Source organism: Plectropomus leopardus, chromosome 12 (genome assembly GCF_026936395.1).
Source record: "Plectropomus leopardus strain MGB_pleo_1.0 chromosome 12, ASM2693639v1, whole genome shotgun sequence".
In the NCBI taxonomy this organism is placed as follows: domain Eukaryota; kingdom Metazoa; phylum Chordata; class Actinopteri; order Perciformes; family Serranidae; genus Plectropomus; species Plectropomus leopardus.
The window spans coordinates 25,375,578-25,399,153 of record NC_142187.1 but is presented as its reverse complement, the minus strand read 5'-3'; the positions used below and the strand labels follow the sequence as shown (position 1 = coordinate 25,399,153).

The 23,576-nt window shown below is 40.2% G+C and overlaps 1 protein-coding gene across 16 annotated transcripts in view; it reads right to left on the bottom strand.

Annotated features, from left to right (window-relative positions):
• obscnb (obscurin, cytoskeletal calmodulin and titin-interacting RhoGEF b) overlaps positions 1-23,576 on the bottom strand; it is a 70,307-nt gene that overhangs the window by 19,553 nt on the left and 27,178 nt on the right. For 3 of the 16 annotated variants that reach the window (XM_088085626.1, XM_088085627.1, XM_088085633.1), the window contains 21 exons: positions 23,207-23,473; positions 22,732-22,998; positions 22,257-22,523; positions 20,945-21,211; positions 20,464-20,730; positions 19,498-19,572; positions 18,865-18,939; positions 18,169-18,258; positions 16,079-16,174; positions 15,452-15,547; positions 14,801-14,872; positions 14,318-14,398; positions 13,849-13,923; positions 8,963-9,229; positions 7,434-7,712; positions 5,890-6,147; positions 5,360-5,626; positions 4,857-5,129; positions 1,293-1,559; positions 749-1,024; positions 380-652 (listed from right to left, as the gene is read on the bottom strand). In XM_088085626.1, coding sequence (XP_087941752.1) covers positions 380-652; positions 749-1,024; positions 1,293-1,559; positions 4,857-5,129; positions 5,360-5,626; positions 5,890-6,147; positions 7,434-7,712; positions 8,963-9,229; positions 13,849-13,923; positions 14,318-14,398; positions 14,801-14,872; positions 15,452-15,547; positions 16,079-16,174; positions 18,169-18,258; positions 18,865-18,939; positions 19,498-19,572; positions 20,464-20,730; positions 20,945-21,211; positions 22,257-22,523; positions 22,732-22,998; positions 23,207-23,473 — 4,155 coding nt within the window. Of the gene's footprint in view, positions 1-379; positions 653-748; positions 1,025-1,292; positions 1,560-4,856; positions 5,130-5,359; positions 5,627-5,889; positions 6,148-7,433; positions 7,713-8,962; positions 9,230-10,744; positions 11,015-11,429; positions 11,697-12,303; positions 12,571-12,718; positions 12,986-13,848; positions 13,924-14,317; positions 14,399-14,800; positions 14,873-15,451; positions 15,548-16,078; positions 16,175-18,168; positions 18,259-18,864; positions 18,940-19,497; positions 19,573-20,463; positions 20,731-20,944; positions 21,212-22,256; positions 22,524-22,731; positions 22,999-23,206; positions 23,474-23,576 lie in introns of all 16 variants that reach the window. The other 13 variants (XM_088085643.1, XM_088085628.1, XM_088085629.1 and 10 more) reach the window with 13 other exon arrangements.

Below are 23,576 nucleotides of genomic sequence, written 5' to 3'. Positions count from 1 at the left end.
AACCACCAAATTCTAAACAGTTCATCCTTGAGTCTAAGTGGACATTTAAGAAGTCCCGCTAGCAAGACTGCAACAGATGAGATAACAGTGACCGTGACCTTTGACTTCCAAATTCTTATCAGTTCATCCTTGAGTCCAAGGGGACATTAGTACCAAATTTGAAGAAATTCCCTCAAGGCATTTATGAGATATTGCATTCACAAGAAAGAGGGCAGACATATGGACAGCTGGATGGACGGACGACACGAAAACATTATGCCCCCCGCCAAGGCTATCACCAGTGTGGAGGCATAAAAACTTGATTGCTCAAAAGAAGCATAAAAAACTGAAAGATTAAAATAATTGTCATTAGAAAAGGCTACCAAAGTTCTTCACTTACTGATGATGGTGAGTTTAGCCAAAGAGAGGGCATCTCTTGCAGCAAATGTAATTTCCTGCTGTGGCAAAAGAGGCGCCTGTCTCAGGACAAGGCGATAAGAACAGCCGTCAGCCCGCGTGGCCCAGAGATCACTGGCCTTGAGCTCGATGCCATTAGCATACCAGGCTACTTCTGATGCAGGAACAGGCTCGTTGAGCTCAACACAAAACTCGACCTTCTCTCCCACTGCAGCTACCTTGTCCTCCAGACCCTTCACAACGTCCAGCTGCCAACCTAAGGGAAAAAATTGACAGCATGAAATGTAATTCAGGCAAGATAATGACATTAACACAACTTCAAAGTCTTGAGGCGCTTATTTGGACGACTCACCTTTGACAGAGAGCTGGGCAGATGTGGATGCTGTGCCAGCTTTGAAGGTCACTGTGCAACTGTCTGTCACTCGCAACTCTTTCAGCAGGAGCAGATGACGCCGGCCGCTCTCAAATGTCACAATCTCAGCATTAGGGGATTCCTTCACTGGTTTTCCATCAAGGAGCCAGCGGCAATCTTTGCTCTCAGGACGAGAGAGGGCACATTCAAACAGCGCTTCACCTCCATCAAAGGTTTCTATATCCTCCAGGCCCTGGACAATGTCAATGGGTTTGCCTGCAGAAAACAAATTTAAAAAAAGAAGATATAAATGAAGAAAGAAAGGAGGAAAGAAAAAAGAATGCACAATAACAAAAAATTTTAAGAGGACCAAATAGTTTAGTTTTAGTTTAGTCAAATCATATGGGATTTGGCAATGAAGGGCACAAACTTTGTCATGATCAACAAGTGATCAGTTTATCAGCTACATTTTGTAACTTTGAGATGAGGGAGCGGAGGAGACTCCCTAAAGATTGGTGCTCTTTCCACGTGGAGGGAAGCTCACCTTCCACATACAGTGAAGCGACCACGCAGGTCCCCTCTGCCTCACAGGAGTATGCGCCCCTGTCCTGCATGGACACTCGGCTTATGTACAAGCGAGCCACATTCCAGTCCTGCTCCACTACCACCCTTCGGCCATCAGGCTGTAACGGCTGCCCGTCTTTCTTCCACTGAGCCTTGACCGGCCTTGAATACTGGCAGATGAACTCAGCCGGTTGGTTTTCGAGCACCCGAATGTCCTCCATCTCGCTCACCACTTCAACTGTGGGATCTGAGGTTGGAGTCAGGACTTGGCCGTTAGATTTCAGGATAAGTGCAGGACACGGCGAATGACATATGGGCTTTATAACCCCCAAAAGCATGTTCAAGTGATATGTTTTTTTGGATTCTCCACAAATTGAATGTGCCACGGTTAATTATCTTAAAACATATGTTAAGGTTCACTGCATACGAGCTAAAAATGAATAGGGAGTCAAAAAGCCCAATCGTCAAGATTCAGGGTAACTGTCACAATCAAGGGCCAAGAAGTGCTGGCAGCCAATGAGAGGAGGGGTGATCAATGGATCGAAATGCAAAAAAATGGAAGTGGTTAGAGGTTTTAGTGCTTGGAGGTTAGGGGCAGGGCTTGGTAGGACGGAATAGTGGAGGTAAATGGAACATGAGCATTCAACAGCAGTCGGCCTGCATGGATGGGTGGAGCAGCACTTTTATAACACAACATCTGTGTTGACACAATTCAATGGATCACTAACTCTGCACAATAAGACAAACCTTAACATCACCAAAATCAAGCCTACTTGACATCTAATCCACTTAATCCAGGCTCATTTTTATTTTTTATTATTTAGATCATCAAGGGCCACAAACACTTAGGGCTGCACATTTAACCATAATAATAATCACAATCATGCTTTTGGCACCTATTAAACTTGAACAAGTGCCGCACCACAGGTAGGTGGTGTGAAACAATGACTCGAGAGATCCCCAATTACATAAGTTTCCAGCATGCTGTAAATAATTAATTTCTTCTTCCCAAACAGGTGAGGACACCTGTACTGCAAATGTTTCATTCACTATACAGTAAAGCAATCATAACACTTGTGTCAACACTTGTGTTATGATTGCATCACTTGTGTTTAGTGCGTATCTGAAATGCAGCTGACGTTGTACAAATGTTGATGAATGACTAGCGCAGTCATTCAAAATTCATGATTGTACTGTAATGTAATAGGCACTGTTTGTTTTTTGTAAACACTGAACCTTGATTCAATAACACTTTTAAAATAAGACTCAACCAAATAGAGCCAATGATGCTTACAAATAGAATCAGAGGGATTGAGGGGAAGGCAGAAGGAATTCTGAATGGGATTGAATCTTGGATTAAAATCTAAGAGGTCATTTATATGAACCGCAGGAGGCTTCATTAAAATTTAACAGGAAACATCAGTGAAACATCAGAGATGTCAGAAAAAAGCAGCAGCTTCCAGTCTGAGTCTCCCAGACTGCTAACCTTATCAATAGTTGACCCAGCTGTCAGGAAAACTTCAGGTGGGAATGATTAAGACTTTAGGAGTGAAGCCATCGGGCAATCAGCAGAGCCAAGGGTATTTTAGTACAAAGATTTAAGATGGACTGTTCATTTTTGTTGGATTAGTTCTGTTTGGGTATAGTTACTGAGTGTGTTTACATGGACATAAAAACCCATATATGGTCAGTGTGGTAACTTCCACATTAAAAAAGAAGCATGTGACTGGTACCTTCTTTCAATTGGCTTTTATATTGAACCTGCACGATCAATAATGCATAAACTGATATTAGCATACAACATGCTGCAGAGCATCTAACACGGCTAAACATACATACAGTCTGAGACATCCAGAGGGAATTCTTCCTCACTTCTTAAAACTCATGCAGATGTCATCTCTGTATCAACAGTGTCTCCTAGTCGGTTTATGGCTATACTACCAATATACTTCACAGTATAAACACAGTTTAATGCTGTTCACATTACAACAATCAGGTTTTTGGAGTATCACATTTATGGGTTTTCACATGTTAACACCATATTCCATTCATGAGAAACCAGAACATGCCAGCTGGAGTACTCAGAAAGAAACCAGGATGTATATGGGGGATTTGAATGACCTGATTTCTCTGTGCGCATTTAAACGTCATATTGTGAATATGATCAGAACTGGGATAAGCCTCATAAACGGGGTATTTATGTCCACACAACTGCAGCTGGGCAATGTTATGGCATATAGATAAGTAGACATTGATCTATCATTCTATATAGCCATATATCTATTAGCCATATGGGCAGACAACCATGCATGCTCACATTCACTTGTACACACAATTTATAGTTGCCAATTAACCCTCGCCTGTATATCTTTGGACTGTGCAGGCTAACTCCACACATTAAGACAAACATGTCCAATTTTCTAATAGTATTTACATTTTTTGGAGGATATGTTTATTGCATGTCAAACCTTATTTTGACTTGACCTTCTCAATGCAACGTGCAAGAAGCAGCCTTAAAAATTTTAAGAGCTGTAACGTTAATTCTTTCCCAAAGATGGACAAATGGGTGTGATAAATACAAGTAATAGTGATCTCTAAACATAATCGTGATTATCATTATCATTTCAGCAGCCCTTTATACAGCACATATGAAGGATTCTGAGAGAATCCAAAAGAGTAGTAGAAATATAACTCGGCTGAATAATATATACTTTTATTCAAATTAACGGCTGATTTTTTTTAAAACATCCGACTAGTGTTAGATGTTTGGGTTTTATTCTTCCCTATGCAACTTTGTTGTGGTGCTGCACCCAATTTTATGTTTGTTTGTATCAAAGCATACAGCAACTGCCATTATTATTATTATTATTATTATTATTATTATTGTTATTATTATTATTATTACTATGATTAATGAAATGAGAAATAATGCTGATCATGCAAGTAGAAGCGCTTAAATGTAAAAATAGTCACGATTCATCTATTTATACACTTCAAACTTTTTATGAAACCCTGCAGAAAACATCATAATTCAAGGAATATTTACTCTCTTATAAGGACATTTGCACTAATTTAAATTTGTCTAATGCCCATCATTATAGGGATACTAATTTTCAACCAGCTCTGCATCGCTGCAGTGTTTGCAGATGAACGGTGTTGGGGCAACCCATGTGTTGCCAGTATCTGGAATATACCATCCCTCCACCAGCCAAAATCCAATGGATGACACGGAATGACACATAACACGTCAGGGACGTCTTAACACTGTAATCTGCACACACTGCACTGACAGAGAGCATGTTGACAATCAGCTTAGTTTTCCTTAAGGTAGACGACAAAGAAAATTTGGTAGATTTTGTACCTACTTATTTCATTAAAATATTGCCAGTAGTTCAATTGCAAAATGTTGTGTAAACAACACAAGATTGGCTTTAAAATATGCTACAAATATGGTGAGATGTAGAATAAAAATTCTGCAGGGTATAAAAAGCGACTGAAATACTGTTTCTTTCAGTCTCTATTGATTTTCTTAATAATGTGATACCTTTGACTAAGAGCTTGGCTGTTGATGTCAAACTCCCAGCTTTGAACATGACCGTGCCAGAGTCGTCTGTGGCCAGGTTCTTTAAGGTGAGTGTGTGAATGTGTCCCTGGCTCAGCCCTATCTCACTAAAGGGGTTGTTCTCCAGCAAGGTACCATCTAGCCACCAATGCACCTTGCCAGGTGCCCTACCAGACAGTTGGCAGGAGAAGGTTGCCCATTCCCCAACAAAGACGTCGGTGGTCTTAAGACCACAGACAATGAAGACTTCTTTCACTGTTGAGTGAAAAAATACACATATGCATATACTGAGCCTCTGACTCATTATCAGCATTGTATCGATAGATGGAAAATGACACCATGCTAGATCACAGTTGACAAAAATGTAGGCCAGTCCTAACAATAAACCTATTATTTCTAGTAATAAATTGTAGAAAACAATCAGAATTAAACCAGTCGACCTAAGTAAACTCAAGAATAGAAGAAAAAGTATTGAAATAGGCTACCTTGCACTGCCAAAGAGGCTGTGGTGAGCTGGTCTCCTGCGTCACAGGTATAGTAGCCACTGTCCTCAGGCTCCACGTTCCGTATATGGAGCTCCTGAACGCACCCATCCTGCCTCATCCCAAACTTCATACTGGGCTGGAGGACCATGCCTCCCTTTCTCCACTCAACACGAACACCTGGCTTAGACAGCTCGCAGCAAAGGGTGACATCATCACCCTCTACGGCATCCTGGTTCTTGAGCTCTTTAGGGAAGAACACTGGGGCACCTGGTGGGAATTTAAAATAGGAAAGTTTGGCATCAGATGTTGAGATGGAAAGTTAAGCATCAGATAGTTGAGATGAGAAGACAAACATCTCTGAAGGAGTTTGGATAAAGGTTTTAGCTGATGCACAGTGATGCCAGACTGGATTTCTGGTAGAGTGAAGTTCAAGGATATTTCAGCTCTTCATTTCAGTCCTATCTCGGTCCAAATTCTTGAATTTGATCAACAGCAAAGAGACTTTTTTTACAGGTGGCATCGTTCTTTACCTTCCACAGTCAAGGTGACATCACACTGTGCATCTCCAGTGTCACAGGTGTACGTTCCTGAGTCCTCAGGCACCAGGTTGTGGATACGAAGCTGGTGGAATGCTCCGTTGTTCCTCAGGTCATACTTGAGACCTGCCTGAACGGCCACATTGTCTCTTCTCCAGGTGACAGTAGCCTTGGCGTCAGAGATGGTGCAGGCCAGAGTGACAGTTTCACCCTCTACTGCCACAGTGTTGTGTGGCTTCTCTAGTATTAGCACTGTAAATATGGGAAACGCGAAACTAGATTTATAAAAGGTAGCATTTATATGCAGTCCTTTTCTTTTCCTTAACAGCCCCATGTTAATCACCTCAAAGCTTTAAACATAAATGCATGCTCTGACTATTATATACTGTTACAAATTTTTCAGCATGGTACATGAAGATCTGGCAATTTTGTCTGAAACATACCTCATGCCTTTTGAAGTCTGTTAAAAAAAAAAAAACTTCAACATTCAACTTGGACCCTACCTTCCCATGTTTTTGTGTCTAAATCATTAATGGAGACAACCATTTTTGAAAATTAATCCAGTATTGAGAGAGAGCACTGGAGCCAGCAGCAGCAGCAAAACAGTAGAAATTGAACTTTTTTCTTTACCGTTCACTTGAACCAATCTGTTTGTAAATGTCTGTCTAACCAAGTTTCTCTAAAGGAGAAGGTCTTGCTGATTTTTTCACATTGTCAAAATCACCGAAGTATTCAACAGTGACATGTAAAATTGTTTAGATAACATCAGGGTTTCCAACACGTTAATTTATTTGTGAACGCTCGCCACATATTGTTGTATGTAATTTATTTACCACATTGGAGTGCAGAGGGTACTCCGGGCACAGACAATGCAACAAAAAGCCAGGCGCAGTGAAAGTGAAACTGATAAACTCCTCAAACTGCTGCTGAGGGATAGAAAAAAAAGAAAAAAATCATGAAAGGTTCTGCTAGTGCTGCATTCACACACCCGCAAAAACATCTCAAACAGAAGTGCCCTCTTCATAATGTTGTCAGACACTTATAATAATAATCTGAGCCTGTCAGTGAAAAAAATCTGGTAAGTGGTTACATTAAAGCATGTTTCATAGTTGTTGGTGGTAGCTCTTTCTCTCAGTACTAAACTATATTAAAAATTAGTTGTCTCCATTGGTCACTAAGACATAAAAACATGGAAAATAGGGTAGGTTAGGTTCGGTTAGGTAAGGTTAAGTATTGTAGGGTAGGGTAAGGTAAGTTAGGGTAGGGTAGAGAAGGGTAGGGCCGGGCCCAAGTGGAAAAATACACAAGTTTTCCTTTAATTAGTTCTTCTACCTAAGTCATTTGTGTTAGCATTGTAATGGCATTTTTTCTAAAGTAAACACTACAGATGCAAAGAAGGGAAACATGTAAAAAGTTAGGATGTCGAAGATGACGGTGCCAGCAGATTTCCATTTGCCAAGACAAAGCTGTTTGTTTGGCGGTTGGATGGAGATGGATGTCAGGAAGAAAATCTCTAGTGACCATCTCATCTCCTTTACCTTTGGGTTTGTCCTCGACCAGCAGACAGGCCACACTCTTCTCTTCTCCTACCACGAAGGCAACATCCCCTGATTCATCTGTGGTCACCATCTTCAGGACCAGACGGTGCACTCTGCCCTGGCTGCTCATTTGATTCAGATCATTATTTTGGAGGAGGTTGTCTCCAAGCCACCATTCCCCGTTTGTCACTCCTGAGTGTGACAACTCAACCTCAAAGACGGCATCCTGCCCAGTGATCACGGTGGTATCGCAGAGTTCTCGGATGATGCGTACATGCTCTAAGGATGAATGGGATGAAGGAAGGTCATTGAGCAGATCTCTTGAGCTTCCAGAGGGTATCAGTAAGAAGAAAAATCCTTTCAATACTTACTGACAACCTAATGCCACAAACATGAACATGTACTCTGGTGAAAACTGATGACAACTAAAAACCAAACAAACCTGAACCTAAACAAACCATTAAAACACAATCTGTAATATTATAACTCACAATTTGTGGTAATAAAGCAAGAAATAATTTTTAAAAAAGAATAAACTACATTTCCTGCTGCGAAGTTGTATTCCTCCACCCAAGGTTCCTGAGTTATGGTCAAAAACATGTTTTATCAGGTCACCATGACCTAGACCTTAGACCATAAACCATCAGTACTTTCTTGGGTCCAAGTGGATGTTTGTACCAAATTTAAGGAAACTCCCTTTCGGTCATCTTCAGATAATGCATTCAAGAAAATCTGACAGATGCAAGGTCTCAGCGACCCTGACCTTTGAAAACCAAATTCTTTGCTCAACTTTGAGTCCAAGTGAATGCTTGTGTCAAATTAGACAAAATGTACTCAAGGTGTTCTTGAGATATCGCTTTCAAAAGAATGAGACAAAGCAAGTTCACCATGACCTTAATCTTTAACCACCAAAATATAATCACTTCATTCTTGGGTCTACTTGAATGTTTGTGCCAAATTTGAGGAAATTCCCTCAAGGTGTTCGTGAGTTATTGCGTTCACAAGAATGAGAAGAATCCAAGGGCAGCACCTATGACCACCAAAATCTTATAAGCTCATCCTTGAGTCTACTTGAATGTTTGTGCCAAATTTAAAGACATTCCCAGAAGACGTAGTTAAGATATCACGTTCACAAGTATGAGACTAATGAGGTCACAAGGACCTTGACCTTTGACCTATGCACACGAAAATCTAATCGGCTTGTCGCTGAGTCCAAGCGAATGTTCGTCTCAAATTTGACCAAATTCCCTTGAAGCATTCTTGAGATATCGCGTTCGCAAGAATGTGCCAGACAGACAGATGGATGGACCAACCGACACCTGAAAACATAATCCCTAACACATAAAAGGAGTAGCTAACATCAGATAAATAAATAACACTCAAACTAAATGCCAACTAAGACATCACACTTATAACTCCAAAGAGAAATAGATGCCGAGTAGATCTGATCCAGTAGTTAATGGGATAGATGAATGGAAGGAAGGATGAAGACAAGAGGAGACAAATGAGATGAAGCTGTGCTCTGTTACCTTTCACAGTCAGGGTTGCTGTACTTTTCTTGTCTCCTGTATCACAGGTATATTCTCCGCTATCCTTCACATTCAGCGTGTGTACGACCAGGTTGTGAGTGGTAGCTCTCTGCTCCATGCTGTACTTCGCCCCATGGGTGAGCACAGTTGAGCCCTTCAGCCAGGTCACCTTGCAGTCAGGGCTAGATGTCTCGCAGGACAGGGTGGCCTTGTCTCCTTCAGTGGCTTCTTGATTTTCCAGCTCCTTCTTGAACAGTACAGGTGCGGCTGCCGGAAAAACCATTATTAAATAGGATGAATAATTTTAAATTTCTTATACACGGCCACAGTGTACTCATAAGCGATATCCTTTTATATTCACGCTTCTACAAATTCCATACCAGCACAACAGTAATAGACTGAATCAGAAAAAATTCAAATTCATCAAGTCACATGTCGATGGTGAATCATTAAGTGGCATCATGATACATAATAGGCGTTTTCAAGGAGTAGGAACTTTTTCATAGTTTTAAGAAACCTGTTTTTGTTGTGTCTGCACCACAACAACTAGAAACAATCGTAGTTTTTACAACCCCATTTTGAGGGACTTTTCTGGCTCCTATTTCAGAGTAGTTACTCGCCTAGCAAAAGACGAACCATGAGTAATGTAAGTATATGGTAATTGGTCAAACATAGCCAGTGCAGCACTGGCAACTGCCATTTTAACAAACCTGTTAGCTATGTAAACAACAGACAACAGAAAAACAACAGCTTGTACAAAAAAACCCCAATAATATGGACTAAAGGACCAATAGCAAAGTCAAGACTTCACTGGGCATACATGTGACGGCGGCAATGCAATGTTATTTTAACTCATCAAAGCAGAAGTGACGTTGCTGTACCCACCGCCGGCTGGCTTACAGTACGTCACTTCAGCTTACCTATTGCTGGTGTGAATGTAAATATTTAAAAAAAAGCCTAAAAAGAGCTCCCCAGTTGGCAGCTCCTCTCAGGGAGTTCCCAGAACTGTGCAATCCTAAAATTAAATATTAAGTGTCTGTGAGTTCAATATAACACCAAAAAGGATTTCAAGGGTGCTGAGATAAAACACAAATACAGCAATGACAATCTAAGGAATAGAAATTCTACTGCTTATTTTTAGTGGGGGGTATTCTCCACTTTATTGTAGGGAGGAAAAAATATTTGTGACAGCAAATGAGGAGAGAGAGATAGGGGGTGAGTTGCAAAAAATGTCTTTTGGCAGGACTCAAATCTGTGACAACTGTCAGCAGCTTAAACCCAGAGGCCAGCAGGGCAACACAAAAATACACAATTTCAGGTATTAAAAAGCATGATGCATTCAGTCACTGAGTGAATTTTAATCTTGTGTGTCAAGTTATTTGAATAAAGTGTAGAAAACTCACTGGAAATAAGAATTACAAGGCAACATATTAATCAAGGCGACCAATTGAATACTACATGGAAAAGTAAGCGGGAAATGTTAGTTTAAGTTCAATAGAAAGAGAAGTGAACATGCATAGAAATATGACGGAATATGCAGTAAAATAAAGATTTTCATACAAATATGAAAGTGTGATAGATGAATGTATAACAAATCAGTAAAAAGTAAAAACAAAGGAAGTCACAAGCATCCAGGCTTTGGCATGCTTTTAGAAAGATAGCGGGAAGATGTCCCACTAGGAAGATGATATAGATAAGTGAACAGAATGAGTCCATGTGTTATCATAGAAGCAAAATAGGAATATTAATTTCTGTCCTACGGAATAAAAAGCATTCCCTTACCTCTGACTGTCAGAGAAGCAGTGGAAGTGTGGTTTCCCACTGAGAATGTGACTGTTCCTGAGTCAGCTGTGGTGACGCCTCTGAGTGTAAGGCTGTGTACCAGGCCCTCGGACTTGATCAGGTTCATTTCATTATTCTGCAGTGGGACATCCTGCAGTTTCCACTGGGCTGGAGGTGCGTCCTCACGAGAAACCCGACATTCAAAGTGAACATCTTCCCCCTCGTATACAACGCAGCTCTCCAAGAATTTCAGTATGTTAACCTCGACCTCTGTTTGACAAATGAATTTCAGCAGAATAGTTAGAGATGTGTTGTCTGAAGTGCTCGACAAAGACACAGTTCAAGTTGTGCAGATTGTGCTCGAAGAGTGATCAAATACATAAAGATTTCTCCTGAGCTGTTACTGTGAGTGGCAAGTGAAGAAAAACAGTAGAGGGTGTGTTAATGTTTGTGAAGAAAGAGCACAGACTGGAACAAATAATGAGAAGAGATGAGAGATCGAGCTCAACAGAAAAGTGCTTTGTAAAAAGTGAACAACTTGAGGATTAAGATGCAGTCAAGAAGAAAGGAAACCATGTCCAGAGTAAAGGTTTATGTTCATGCTCAAGTGTTGGAGTGATGTTGGACATGTGGAAAGAGTCCAGAGTGCGCATCAAAAGGAAAGTCTTAAATAGACTGCTCCTACCCTGCACAGTGAGGACAGCTGAAGTCTTCTGGTCGCCTGTATCACAAGAGTATTCTCCCGAGTCAGCTCCCTGTAGTTTATAGATGACAAGCTCGACTATGGTTCCTTCCTGTTTCAGGTGATATTTGCTGCTGGACGCCAGCACTCTTTCACCACACCTCCAGACCACACTGGCTCCCGGCTTTGAAGTCTTGCAGCAAAAGCTAGCGCTCTCCCCTTCCTGTCCTTCAAGGTTCTGCAGCTGGGTTTTGAAAACGACCGGCTGGGCTGCAGGAAAGGAGGTGGAGGACATGAGGAGAAAAATTTAGGAAAACTGAGAGAAAGCTGGTACGATCGATAGCCCGCCACACACATAAAACTACTGTGTTGAGTTAAGAGTGTGTAGCAGCGGCAGAGGTGAGTGATATATATAACCAGGGTACCAGTGTCACGTTTTAATCTTCAAAGTCCAAAATGTAAATTTGCCTCATTGATCACAGTCAATGATAGCTTATAACTATTATGTAAGAAAAGACGAGCGTCTCTTGTATTTATGGTTTTCATTACAAATTAATGTGTAATGAAACACAAACAATAATGTACGAACAAACCAGTATTACCTAACATTTGAAAGGATAACAGCTTAGTTTTTATATTATTTATTAGGGCTGTACCAAATGTCATTTTATACAGTTAAGATTTATTTCGATTTTTTTATCTAAACTTTGAATTTCTATCATTATATTTTATGACATCATCACCCTAAAAATGTTTTGAAAATCCTAAAACAAAATCCTCGATTTGAAAAAAAAATTAATTGGATTAAATAAGTTTATGGTAATTTTATATTTCTTATTTTCATTGAATTAATTTTCTTAATCTTAAGCAAGCGTACCGTTCACAGAAAGTTGTGCAGTGCTTTGACGGTCACCAGTGTCACAGGTATAACTCCCAGCATCCTCTGGGTCTACATCATGGATTACTAGTGAAGCCAGAAGTCCTGTTTGTCTAATTTCATACTTGGCACAAGCACAAAGACCAAGTTCTCCTTTCCTCCACTCCAAAGGAAAACCAGATTTAGAAAGCTCACAGTGCAGGGTCACACTGTCCCCCTCATCAGCCATTTGACTTTCCAGCTCTTTTGCGAAAATAACCGGAGCAGCTGATGAATGACAAGAAATCAGAAACCAGATTTGTATTTTAAAGTGTGAGGTCAAGAATGAGAAGATAAAGAGGAATGGATTAAAAAATGAAATGAGACTTGATGGCAGAAGAAGTGAGCATGAGACAATGACTTGGCTCCATCCTACCATTTACTACAAGAGAGGCAGAGCTGATTGTGTCCTCTGAACAGCATGAGTAGCTTCCCATGTCTCCAGGTCTCAAATCCAAGATCTGTAGCTCATAACTGAATCCAGTGTGTTTCATTTGGTACTTTTCTCCACAAGTCAGTACTTGAGTTTCCTTTCTCCACTCAACAGGGAGCCCAAGTTTAGAAAGCTCACAGCGCAGAGTGACACTGTCGCCCTCCTCAGCCTCCTGGCTCTCCAGATCTCGAATGACTTTGACTGGAAGAACTGCAGATTGAATCAATAAGATACAATGTTGATGTGTGTTGTTGTAACTCTGGGTTTCAAAGTAGATACCAGATGAAGACTACAGTAGGGCGGCAGGATATGAGCGAAAAATGTGATAGGCTGATGTTAAATATATCACAATAAAGATATTATTTGCAGGAAAAAAAAGATATCCAAGTGTTCTGCTTTTTTGCTACTTTCAGTTTGCTAAATTATAACAAATTGCTTGTTGAATTTTGAAAAAGGAAAGCACATTATTGAAATTGAACTGAACACAACTATCACCATTATTTAAAAAAAAGAATTTACATTTTAAAGTGAATAATGCTTCTGATATTCTCGTAACTAACTAAAAAATCCCTGAGTGCAATATTGCAGTTTTTCAAGATATTTTTAGCATCAAAGTTGACATCATGATAAAGACAAAAAACAATATATAGTGCAGCCCTAGACCACAGTACACCGAGTCAGAAAAATGTTCATTCTAAAACTAGCTTTTTGTAAAGTAAAAACAAGGAAAATGTATGGCTTCTTTGACACACATGCATGCACACATACATACACGCACACACACACACACAGACACACACACTCCCACTTACGCAAAGCTAATGATCCCTTCTCTCATTCAAAACAGGCGACCAGCTCAGCAATTATCAAGTCTGTCAAACATCTCCAAATTTCCCCATCTGGAGACAACAAAAATCCAGAATACAGCGAATCTGGCATTCACAGGTGAATATGTAGTGATCAACAACAACCAACAACCAGCCAGTCTGATTACACAGCGTACAAAAATCCACATGGAAGACAAACCAAAACAGGAGGCGATAAAAAATGTACGGGTGTCACAAAACTTCTACCTTGTACAGCTTTCACTTCAGTATCCAGCTTTGTAGGCTCTGGGATGACTTCAGAAACAGCAGACTTTTTAATCTCTGCAGAAGTAATTAATTTAATTAGACCTAAAAAAAAATATACTTTTGTAGTAAAGCACAGCCCAAATGCAAGAATAATAGTTTAAGATGAAAAGAGCAAAAAAGAGTGTTGGTGAACTGATAAAAAAACACCAACAATAATGATATCAACTCTAAAGATTGATGGACTCAAAATATTTAAACTGTCATTACCCAATTTCCAACATTTTTTCCATCAGAACAAATGCACCAGAGTATTGTCAACACCCTCAAGATACAAGAGTGTTATACAACAACAGCCTGAATGTTTAGCACAAGCTAACCAAGCATATGCTTAAGAAAAAAAAACGTGCATAAAAGAGACCTATTGAATACATACAGACTCCCATTTACACTGAACAACTCCACCACATACCTTCAATTGACTTTTTGGATTCCTGCTGTTTAGCTTCAACTTTGGAGGTCACTGCTGAAGCTGTCGACTTCTCTGCTGCAACTGAGGTTATTTGTACAAAAATAACGCAGCTTTAATTTGACTTACATCGTGATGAAATCTTCACTAACAGACAGCAAACCAAAAGCAATGTACCATACAAGTTTTTGAGACACAATGTCCAAGACAACATCCAACAATAGGTCAATATCACACCATCTCTCTCTTAATTCATACTGTGACATTCTTTTAACCAAACCTTAAAAACTTTCACTTAAGGTCCCATTTACTCATTGCCCACCTCTCACAGCAGCACAAACAAGCTGCATCCAAACATATAACATGCTCGATACACCACAGAAAGCAAGACTCGTCAGTAGAGATAGAACACCTGCATTTGGCATCACAAAGACTTAGTGGGATGTGGCAGGGGACAATGAAGAAGCACGTACAATCTTTGCATACCTTCTCCTGGCTCTTTGGTCCCCTGCCTCTGTGTATCTGGTTTTGCAGCTATTCCAGCAGCGCCCCTTTCAACTGGGATAAAACACAACATTAACCTAACAATCTTAAAGCGATGAATTCTTTAACATGAAGACAACAGCCAACCGAAGCGAGCAAAGCACAGATAAACACAAACAACCCAGTTAAACCAGCCTGCTGTTGCCTGTTTATGACTTGGCACTCTGAGAAATGCCTTTATGTTAGATTAAATATTTTGATGTCCGCACAGTAGATGTCAAACAAGGGTGTGCAAGCCTCTCTCTCTTTTCACAGATAATTATCAATAATCCAACACAGTGCTGCCAAAGTTCCATAAAAATATTACATCAAAATGTTCAAAATTCAAGATCCGTACCCATGTGTCTCAGTGCAACAAAGAGAGACTGTAGAAATCCACAGATGTTAAGTCTGAAACAGTGTACAATGTGAGCCAATTCATGACCCAACAAGCTCCTGTCTGATAAACAGTATCTTATTCCACAATCACAGCTGCCCAGATAGTAAAGCCAAACTGAAGTCCTACATAGAACAAAACAAATGATGACCATGCTTACAGCATTGACAGAAATCACAGTATCTGATGAAAGCCATGCAAACATCTGCCTTCATTACCTTCACCTCCGACTGTGAGCTCTCCAGAATCTCTCTGAATCTCCTGTTCGAGGAGCCGCTGTTTAGGAGTCTGTCCAGCAGCTGGCAGTGTCACAGCTATGAAGTTGAACAAAACATTGGACTCACAATCTGAAAATGCCTTTGGATAGTACTACTTCTCTCCATTCAAATAAGTCAGCCTCCATGCAGCAACAAAATGAAGAAACCAAAGAAATCTGTAGATGTTAACACTGAAACAATCTTTTTTTTTTCCACGGGGGAGCACGAGCCCCAAATATGAAACACATTGTGACATTTAACAGCCAAATAACAAAGCCACATGTACCAACAGGCAGATGGAATAGCACAGGTAAACTCAAATATAAAGGTAGGGTAAAATCACATTTAGCATTAAAGCAATTCCTTCTTGAAGCAATAAAACACAATGTTAGCCAATTAATGACCTGACAAGTTTCTGTCTGCCAGATATATAACATTTCCCAGGCACTATTACTGCACAATAAATGAATTAAATAAATAAAAACTGAAGCCTGACATTACATCTGGAATAAAACTATGACAACCATGCTTACATTATTAACTGATGTCACAGTATCTGGCAAATGCCATGCAAATGTGTCGTATTACCTTCACCTCCCACTCTGAGATCTCCAGAATCTCTGTGAATCTCTTGTTTGAGGAGCTGCTGTTTAGGAGTCTGTCCAGCAGTTGGCAGTGTCACAGCTATAAAATTGAACAAAATATTGGACTGATAATTTGAAATGTCTATGAAAACAGTTGATGGGACAGACAGACAAAACTGTCAACTCGTTACACTCCATTTTTTTCTTCAGTCAACTCGGTGGAGTGGGCTAATCCGCAATACGTGTGAGACTGGAAAGCGATCAAAATCAACAGAGGACAGCAAAAACAATTAAAGCCTCTCCCTCTATTCACAATTATAAATAATCCAACACAAAATAGTGATCCAACAAAATGCTGCCAAGGTGCCATAAACATATAGCATCAAGATGTTTAACACTCAAAACAGACCTGGAGTGACCAAAGCATTAAAAAAACTGGACAAAATACAGTATTCACCACAGAATGCGACTGACAGAACAGCACCACACAGGAGGGTTAACAAAACAAACCAAAGGCCAGCTTCTCAAAGTATTTTACACATTCACCAGGCAACATAACTGCACAGACAGTAAATCTAAACTGAAGCCTGAAATTACATCTGGAATAAAAGGACAAGACGATGATGCTTAGAGTACTGACAGATGTCACAGTATCTGACAAAAGCCATGCAAAGATGTGCCTTCCTAACCTTCACCTCCCACTGTGAGCTCATGAGAATCTCTCTGTATCTCCTGTTTGAGGAGCTGCTGTTTGGGAGTCTGTCCAGCAGCTGGCAGTGTCACAGCTATGAAGTTGAACAAAACACTGGACCCTTCATTTGAAAAAGCCTTTGGATAGCACTACTTCTCCCCATAGCAGGTCAGCTTCCATGCAACAACAAAATAAAGAGACCACAGAAGTCCACAGGTGTTAAGACTGAAACAATCTTTTTTTTGTTTTCACAATAGCAGCACAAGCCCTCAATATGACACAGACTGTGACATTTAGCGGCCAAAAAACAAAGCCACATTTACAAACGGGCAGATAAAATTGCACGGTATCCAACAAAAAGCTGACAAAAGCCATGCAAACATGGGCCTTCATTATCTTCACCTCCCACTTTGAGCTCTACAAAATCTCTCTGAATCTCCTGTTTGAAGAGCTGCTGTTTGGGAGTGTCACAGCTATGAAATTGAACAAAATATTGGACTGATAATTTGAAATTGTCTATAATAACACTAGCTGTATGTGACAACAGCTGATGGGACAGACAGACAAAACTGTCAACTCGTTACACCCACTTCTCATCTATAGTCAACTTAATCGAGTGGGCAAATAAGCAATATGTGAAAGACTGTAAAGTATCCAAAGTCAATAAAGCAAACAAAACAATTAGAGCCTCTCCCTCCTTTCACAGATAATTACCAATAATCCAACACAGAACAGCAATCCAACAAAGAGCTGCCAAAGTGCCATAAACATATAGCATCAGAATGGTCAACAGTCAATGCAGATCTGGAATAAACAAAGTATTAAAACAATTTGACAAAATACAGTATTTGCCACAAAATCCAACAGACAGAACAGAAATACAGGCAAGGGCAATCAGTTGGCAGTGTCACAGCGATGGATTTGAACAAAATATTGGACCTACAATTTAAAAATGCCTTTGGACAGCACTACATTTCTCCATACCAATAAGTCTGCCTCCATGCAACAACACAATAAAGAGACTGCTGAAATCCACAGATGTTATTTTTTTTTTTTTCCACAAAAGGAGCACGAGTCCCACATATGACACAGATCGTGACAATTAACGGCCAAAGAACAAAGCCACATTTACCACCAGGCAGATGAAATAGCACAGGTTAGCTCAAAAATATAAAGGCAGGGTAAAATTATACTCAGCAATTACTTCTTGAAGCAACAAGGCACAATGTGATTCATGACCCAACGAGTTTCACCAGGCAATATAATTGCACAGACAATAAATCTAAACTGAAGCCCTACATGACATCTGGAATAAAAAAAATGACAATCATGCTGACAGTATTTACTGATGTCACAGTGTCAGACAAATGCCATGCAAACATAGTATGTCTCATTACCCTCACCTCTCTCTTTCAGCTCTCCAGAATCACTCTGAATCTCCTGTTTCAGGAGCTGCTGTTTGGGAGTCTGTCCAGTAGTTGGCAGTGTCACAGCTATGAAACAGCAATTTGCAAATGGCTTAGGACAGCACTAGCTACATGTAATAACAGCTGACAGGATTAAAGACATGTCAATGACAAGTCATTCTCCATGCAACATAGTTGCCAGGTCACCACGGAAATCCACAGATGTTGACATTGAAACAACTGTTTTGCTCTCACAATAGTAAGACATGTCCTAGAAAGGACAGATCATAGCATTTAACAGGCAAATTAAAAAGCCACATATACCAACAGGCAGATGAAATAGCACAGATTAGCTAAAAAAAATAATGATGGTTTCACTGCTGGTCTGTTTGCCAAGGCAACAACTTTAGTCCATGTTTACTTCCTGTCAGCTACTGCATTAAAAAGCAATCCAACAGGAAATGCACTTGGACCTGTTTGGTCTAAAAAGGTAGTGGAAAAACATATTTAACCTTAAAGCAATTTCTTCTCGAAGCAACAAGACACACTGTAAGCAAATTCATGACCCAACAAGTCTCTGTCCGATCATACAAGTCAGCAGCCAAGATGTGTGACAGTTTCTCACTTTTGGCATAACAAAGCGATGCCTTGCTCTAATTATTACAAATGAACCAAGAATCCTCAGAGAATTACCTTTTACTGTCTCATATATCTCTTGCCTCTTGTGCTTGTCTTTAGCAGCTATGGACGGAGCTTCAGGGATCTTTGCTGAAATTCAAATATTATACGGAGATAGAGATACTACATGAAGCATAATGGCAGTAACAAGTGATATAGCCAGACCTATAGTACCTAATATGAACTCATGAGCACAGCCTGCATAACTGTCACAAATTGAAAAGAAAATTAAACATGCCAGACACAAGTAAATTATACATATGTTAACGCTAGCCAACAACAAGAATCATTCTCAAACACAGTATCAGCACAACTGACACAAAAACAAGCGTCCTTATTCTTCCCTATTTTTAAATGAGCTGGTTGTGCTACATATACTGCCATACAACACTGGGGGAAAAACATAACCATGCTATAGGACAGAAGACACATTTGACCCTGCAGAGCAAAGCTGCAATCTAAAAAAAATCGGGGAAAGTAGAAAGAAATAATGTGGCATGGAGACATTTATCATAACCTATATAGGCCAAAAGGTACAGGCCCAATTTAAAGGCAGGCTGCACATGGCAACACAAAGGCCATTATCAAGATGGACAGAGCACATAAAGCCGAAAGTCAAGCCTGCACATTGCCATCTTCCTTCCATACCTTCCACTGTTTCTTTGGTCTCTTTCCTCTTAGATTCCACTTTAGTAGCTGAAGGAGTAGCTGACAGCTTCACAGCTGAGAGAAAACAATTTGAATTCAGAATACTGTATCATACTTGATCATCTATAGTGCTTTACCACTATAATTAAAAACAAATTATTACCTGACAAAGCTCATAACTTGTAAATTAAAACAATTTCAGAAATCAGCACGCACCATAAAACACAGTTAATAACTCCATTACAACATGTACAAAGATCAGCTGGCTTAAATACACAAGTTTATGGACCAGTATACATACACTGTGAATAGTAGACACTACTACCAATAACAACAAAAGGCGCACAAACAGCAGCACAAGCACAACCTGCTAAATTGTGTTTTGTAAAAAAAAAAAAAGGGGGGGGGGGTCTGCTTTGGTATTGTAGTCAGTTCTGTCTGCCTCATTCTTTGGTTTGTTTTGTAATCTCAAAGGCACAGTAAGAACAAGAAAAAGTGAAAAAGTAATAAACAAAACCTTCTAATTAAAAGATTAAATTCAAACTCTGTTTCACAGCGCACAACACACAAAACATTCATGGCTAAAACATCCAACCTATTGATCCACCACACGCAATGTGAATGAAACATCTGATGAATTTGACATGAGATAACTTTGGTGAAAGCTGACATTTTGTAAGCCAGCAAAGGGAAACAAGAAAACAAAAAAAGAGACAGTTACAGAAAAGTCATAGCAAAGAAAAATGCTTGAATAAAAGTGCTTAAAATTAAGACAAAATGAAAGTGCAACACGAATGCTCCTCCTATCAATTCAACAACAATATTATAATTATATAAAGTAGAATATGATTCAGTTCAAATAAAACATTTCTTGAAGTAACACAGATTAAAACATGTTATACTACAATATATATATTTTTCTAAATTGCAAAGACACATTATATTACCCTGTATTAATCCTCCTACCCTTAATGTTGAGGCTGGCTGTGGTCTTCTGGTCTCCACACACACAGCTGTAGTCTCCACTGTCTTCTGGCACCACTTTGTTGATCAGGAGTTCATGCACAGAGGCCGTCTGCTTCATCTGGTACTTCTCTCCAGACTTCAGGGCCTGTGATCCCTTCTTCCACTCCACGGAGACTCCAGGTTTAGAGAGCTCACAGTGCAGAGAAACACTGGCTCCCTCCTCAGCCTCCTGGCTCTCCAGCTTCTGTCTGAAGGTCACTGGTTGGGCTGAGCATTTATTAGTTGGTTAGCAGTCAGTGGCATGTCATGACATAAAATACAGAAAAAGAATATGAAACAAAAAATAAAAACTCACAAGCTGCAAAGCACAATTACATGCAGCCTCAAACAGACATGTCTAAATATGCACATTTAAAAAGCTCCTCTGTATAGTTTTTAAAAAATGTTCCATGGATCGATTCTTTTAAAATCCTCCTCCTACCCTTGATCTTGAGGCTGGCTGTGGTCTTCTGGTCTCCACACACACAGCTGTAGTCTCCACTGTCTTCTGGCACAACTTTGCTGACCAATAGTTCATTCACAGAGGCCGTCTGCTTCATCTGGTACTTTTCTCCAGACTTCAGGATCTGTGATCCCTTCTTCCACTCCACTGAGACTCCAGGTTTAGAGAGCTCACAACGCAGAGTAACACTGGCTCCCTCCTCAGCCTCCTGGCTCTCCAGCTTCTGTTTGAAGGTCACTGGTTGGGCTGAGCATTTATCAGTCGGTTAGCAGTCAGTGAGGAAAAGAGAATGAAACAAAAAAACAAACTGGAACACAAACTAAAATAAGTTTCCTGAGGTTGTATGCCTTCTCTGGTCAAGTTACAGTTACAGTTTACATCTTTAACCCAGCAGCACAGAAGATCGATATGATAAACGGATTTCAAAGGTGGACATCCAAGACTACTGTCACCAGTTCAGTATCTGACCAAATATCTCCCTTCTGTCCCTGAGTTATGACGTTGAGTAATGACCAGAAAAGTGTTTTTGCAGAACATTTTGATGTCACAATTAAGTTGACCTTACCTTTTAGATTTAAAATTCATCATTTGATGATTTTATTCTATTAGAAATTTGAGTTAAATTCTGTTATAATCAGCGTATGAATTCTTCAGGTATAGCCAAAAGCATGTTTTGTGAGGTCCCATTAACTTTTGACCACCAAAGTTCGATCAGTTCAACTGGGTTCAAGTGGAAATTTGCACTAAATTTGAGAAAATTCCCTCCAGGTGCTCTTGAGATATTGTGTTGATGAGAATGAGACCGATGCAAGGTCACATGGCTGTGACCTTTGACCACCAAAATTTAATCAGTTCATCACTGAGTCCAAGTGGACATATGTGCCAAATCTGAAAAATCCTATCAAGATATTTTTGAGATATTGCGTTCACAAGAATGAGACAGGCCACATCATAGTAACCATGACCCTTGATTACCAAAAGCGAATCACTTTATCCTTACGTCCAAGTGGATGTTTGTGCCAGGTTTAAAGAAATTCCCACCATGCATTCTTGAAATATTGGGATCACGAGAATGGGATGGACGGATGTACGGCTGACTCGAAAATACTGCCCAGTGCTATCGCCACCACAGAGGCAAAAAATGCATATAAAACAAACAAAACACAAAAAACAGAAACTGACAAGTTGCAACTCATGATGATAAACATCTAAACGTGTACATCTAAAAGCTGCTTGATGCATTTTCTTTTAAATGTTATTCAGGACAACTCTTTAAAAATCCTCCTCCTACCCTTAATGTTGAGGCTGGCTGTGGTCTTCTGGTCTCCACACACACAGCTGTAGTCTCCACTGTCTTCTGGCACAACTTTGCTGATCAATAGTTCACTGACTGAGGCCTCCTGCTTCATCTGGTACTTTTCTCCAGACTTCAGGACCTGTGATCCCTTCTTCCACTCCACGGAGACTCCAGGTTTAGAGAGCTCACAACGCAGAGTGACACTGGCTCCCTCCTCAGCCTCCTGGCTCTCCAGCTTCTGTTTGAAGGTCACTGGTTGGGCTGAGCATTTATTAGTTGGTTAGCAGTCAGTGGCATGCCATGACAGAAAATATAGAAAAAGAATCAAACAAAAAAGAAACACAATTTGCAAAGCATTATGACATGCAGCCTCAAATTAACACATCCAAATATGTACATATAAAAATCCCCTCTATACAGTTTCATAAAAATGTTCCATAGATCAACTTTTAAAAACTCCTCCTCCTACCCCTGATCTTGAGGCTGGCTGTGGTCTTCTGGTCTCCACACACACAGCTGTAGTCTCCACTGTCTTCTGGCACAACTTTGCTGATCCATAGTTCACTGACTGAGGCCTCCTGCTTCATCTGGTACTTTTCTCCAGACTTCAGGACCTGTGATCCCTTCTTCCACTCCACTGAGACTCCAGGTTTAGAGAGCTCACAACACAGAGTAAGACAGGCTCCCTCCTCAGCCTCCTGGCTCTCCAGCTTCTGTCTGAAGGTCACTGGTTGGGCTGAGCATTTATTAGTTGGTTAGCAGTCAGTGGCATGCCATGACAGAAAATATAGAAAAAGAATCAAACAAAAAAGAAACACAATTTGCAAAGCATTATGACATGCAGCCTCAAATTAACACATCCAAATATGTACATATAAAAATCCCCTCTATACAGTTTCATAAAAATGTTCCCCAGATCAACTTTTAAAAATTCCTCCTCCTACCCCTGATCTTGAGGCTGGCTGTGGTCTTCTGGTCTCCACACACACAGCTGTAGTCTCCACTGTCTTCTGGCACAACTTTGTTGATCAGGAGTTCATGCACAGAGGCCGTCTGCTTCATCTGGTACTTTTCTCCAGACTCCAGGACCTGTGATCCCTTCTTCCACTCCACTGAGACTCCAGGTTTAGAGAGCTCACAACGAAGAGTAAGACAGGCTCCCTCCTCAGCCTCCTGGCTCTCCAGCTTCTTTATGTATGTTGGTGGCAATGCTGTACAACCAAGTTTTCATTAAAAAATTAGGTGAAATAAGTAGTCTAACAAAGGTTTCAGCAAAAATGAAAAAGGGAACAGAAGTTGAACTCCTTTGGAAAA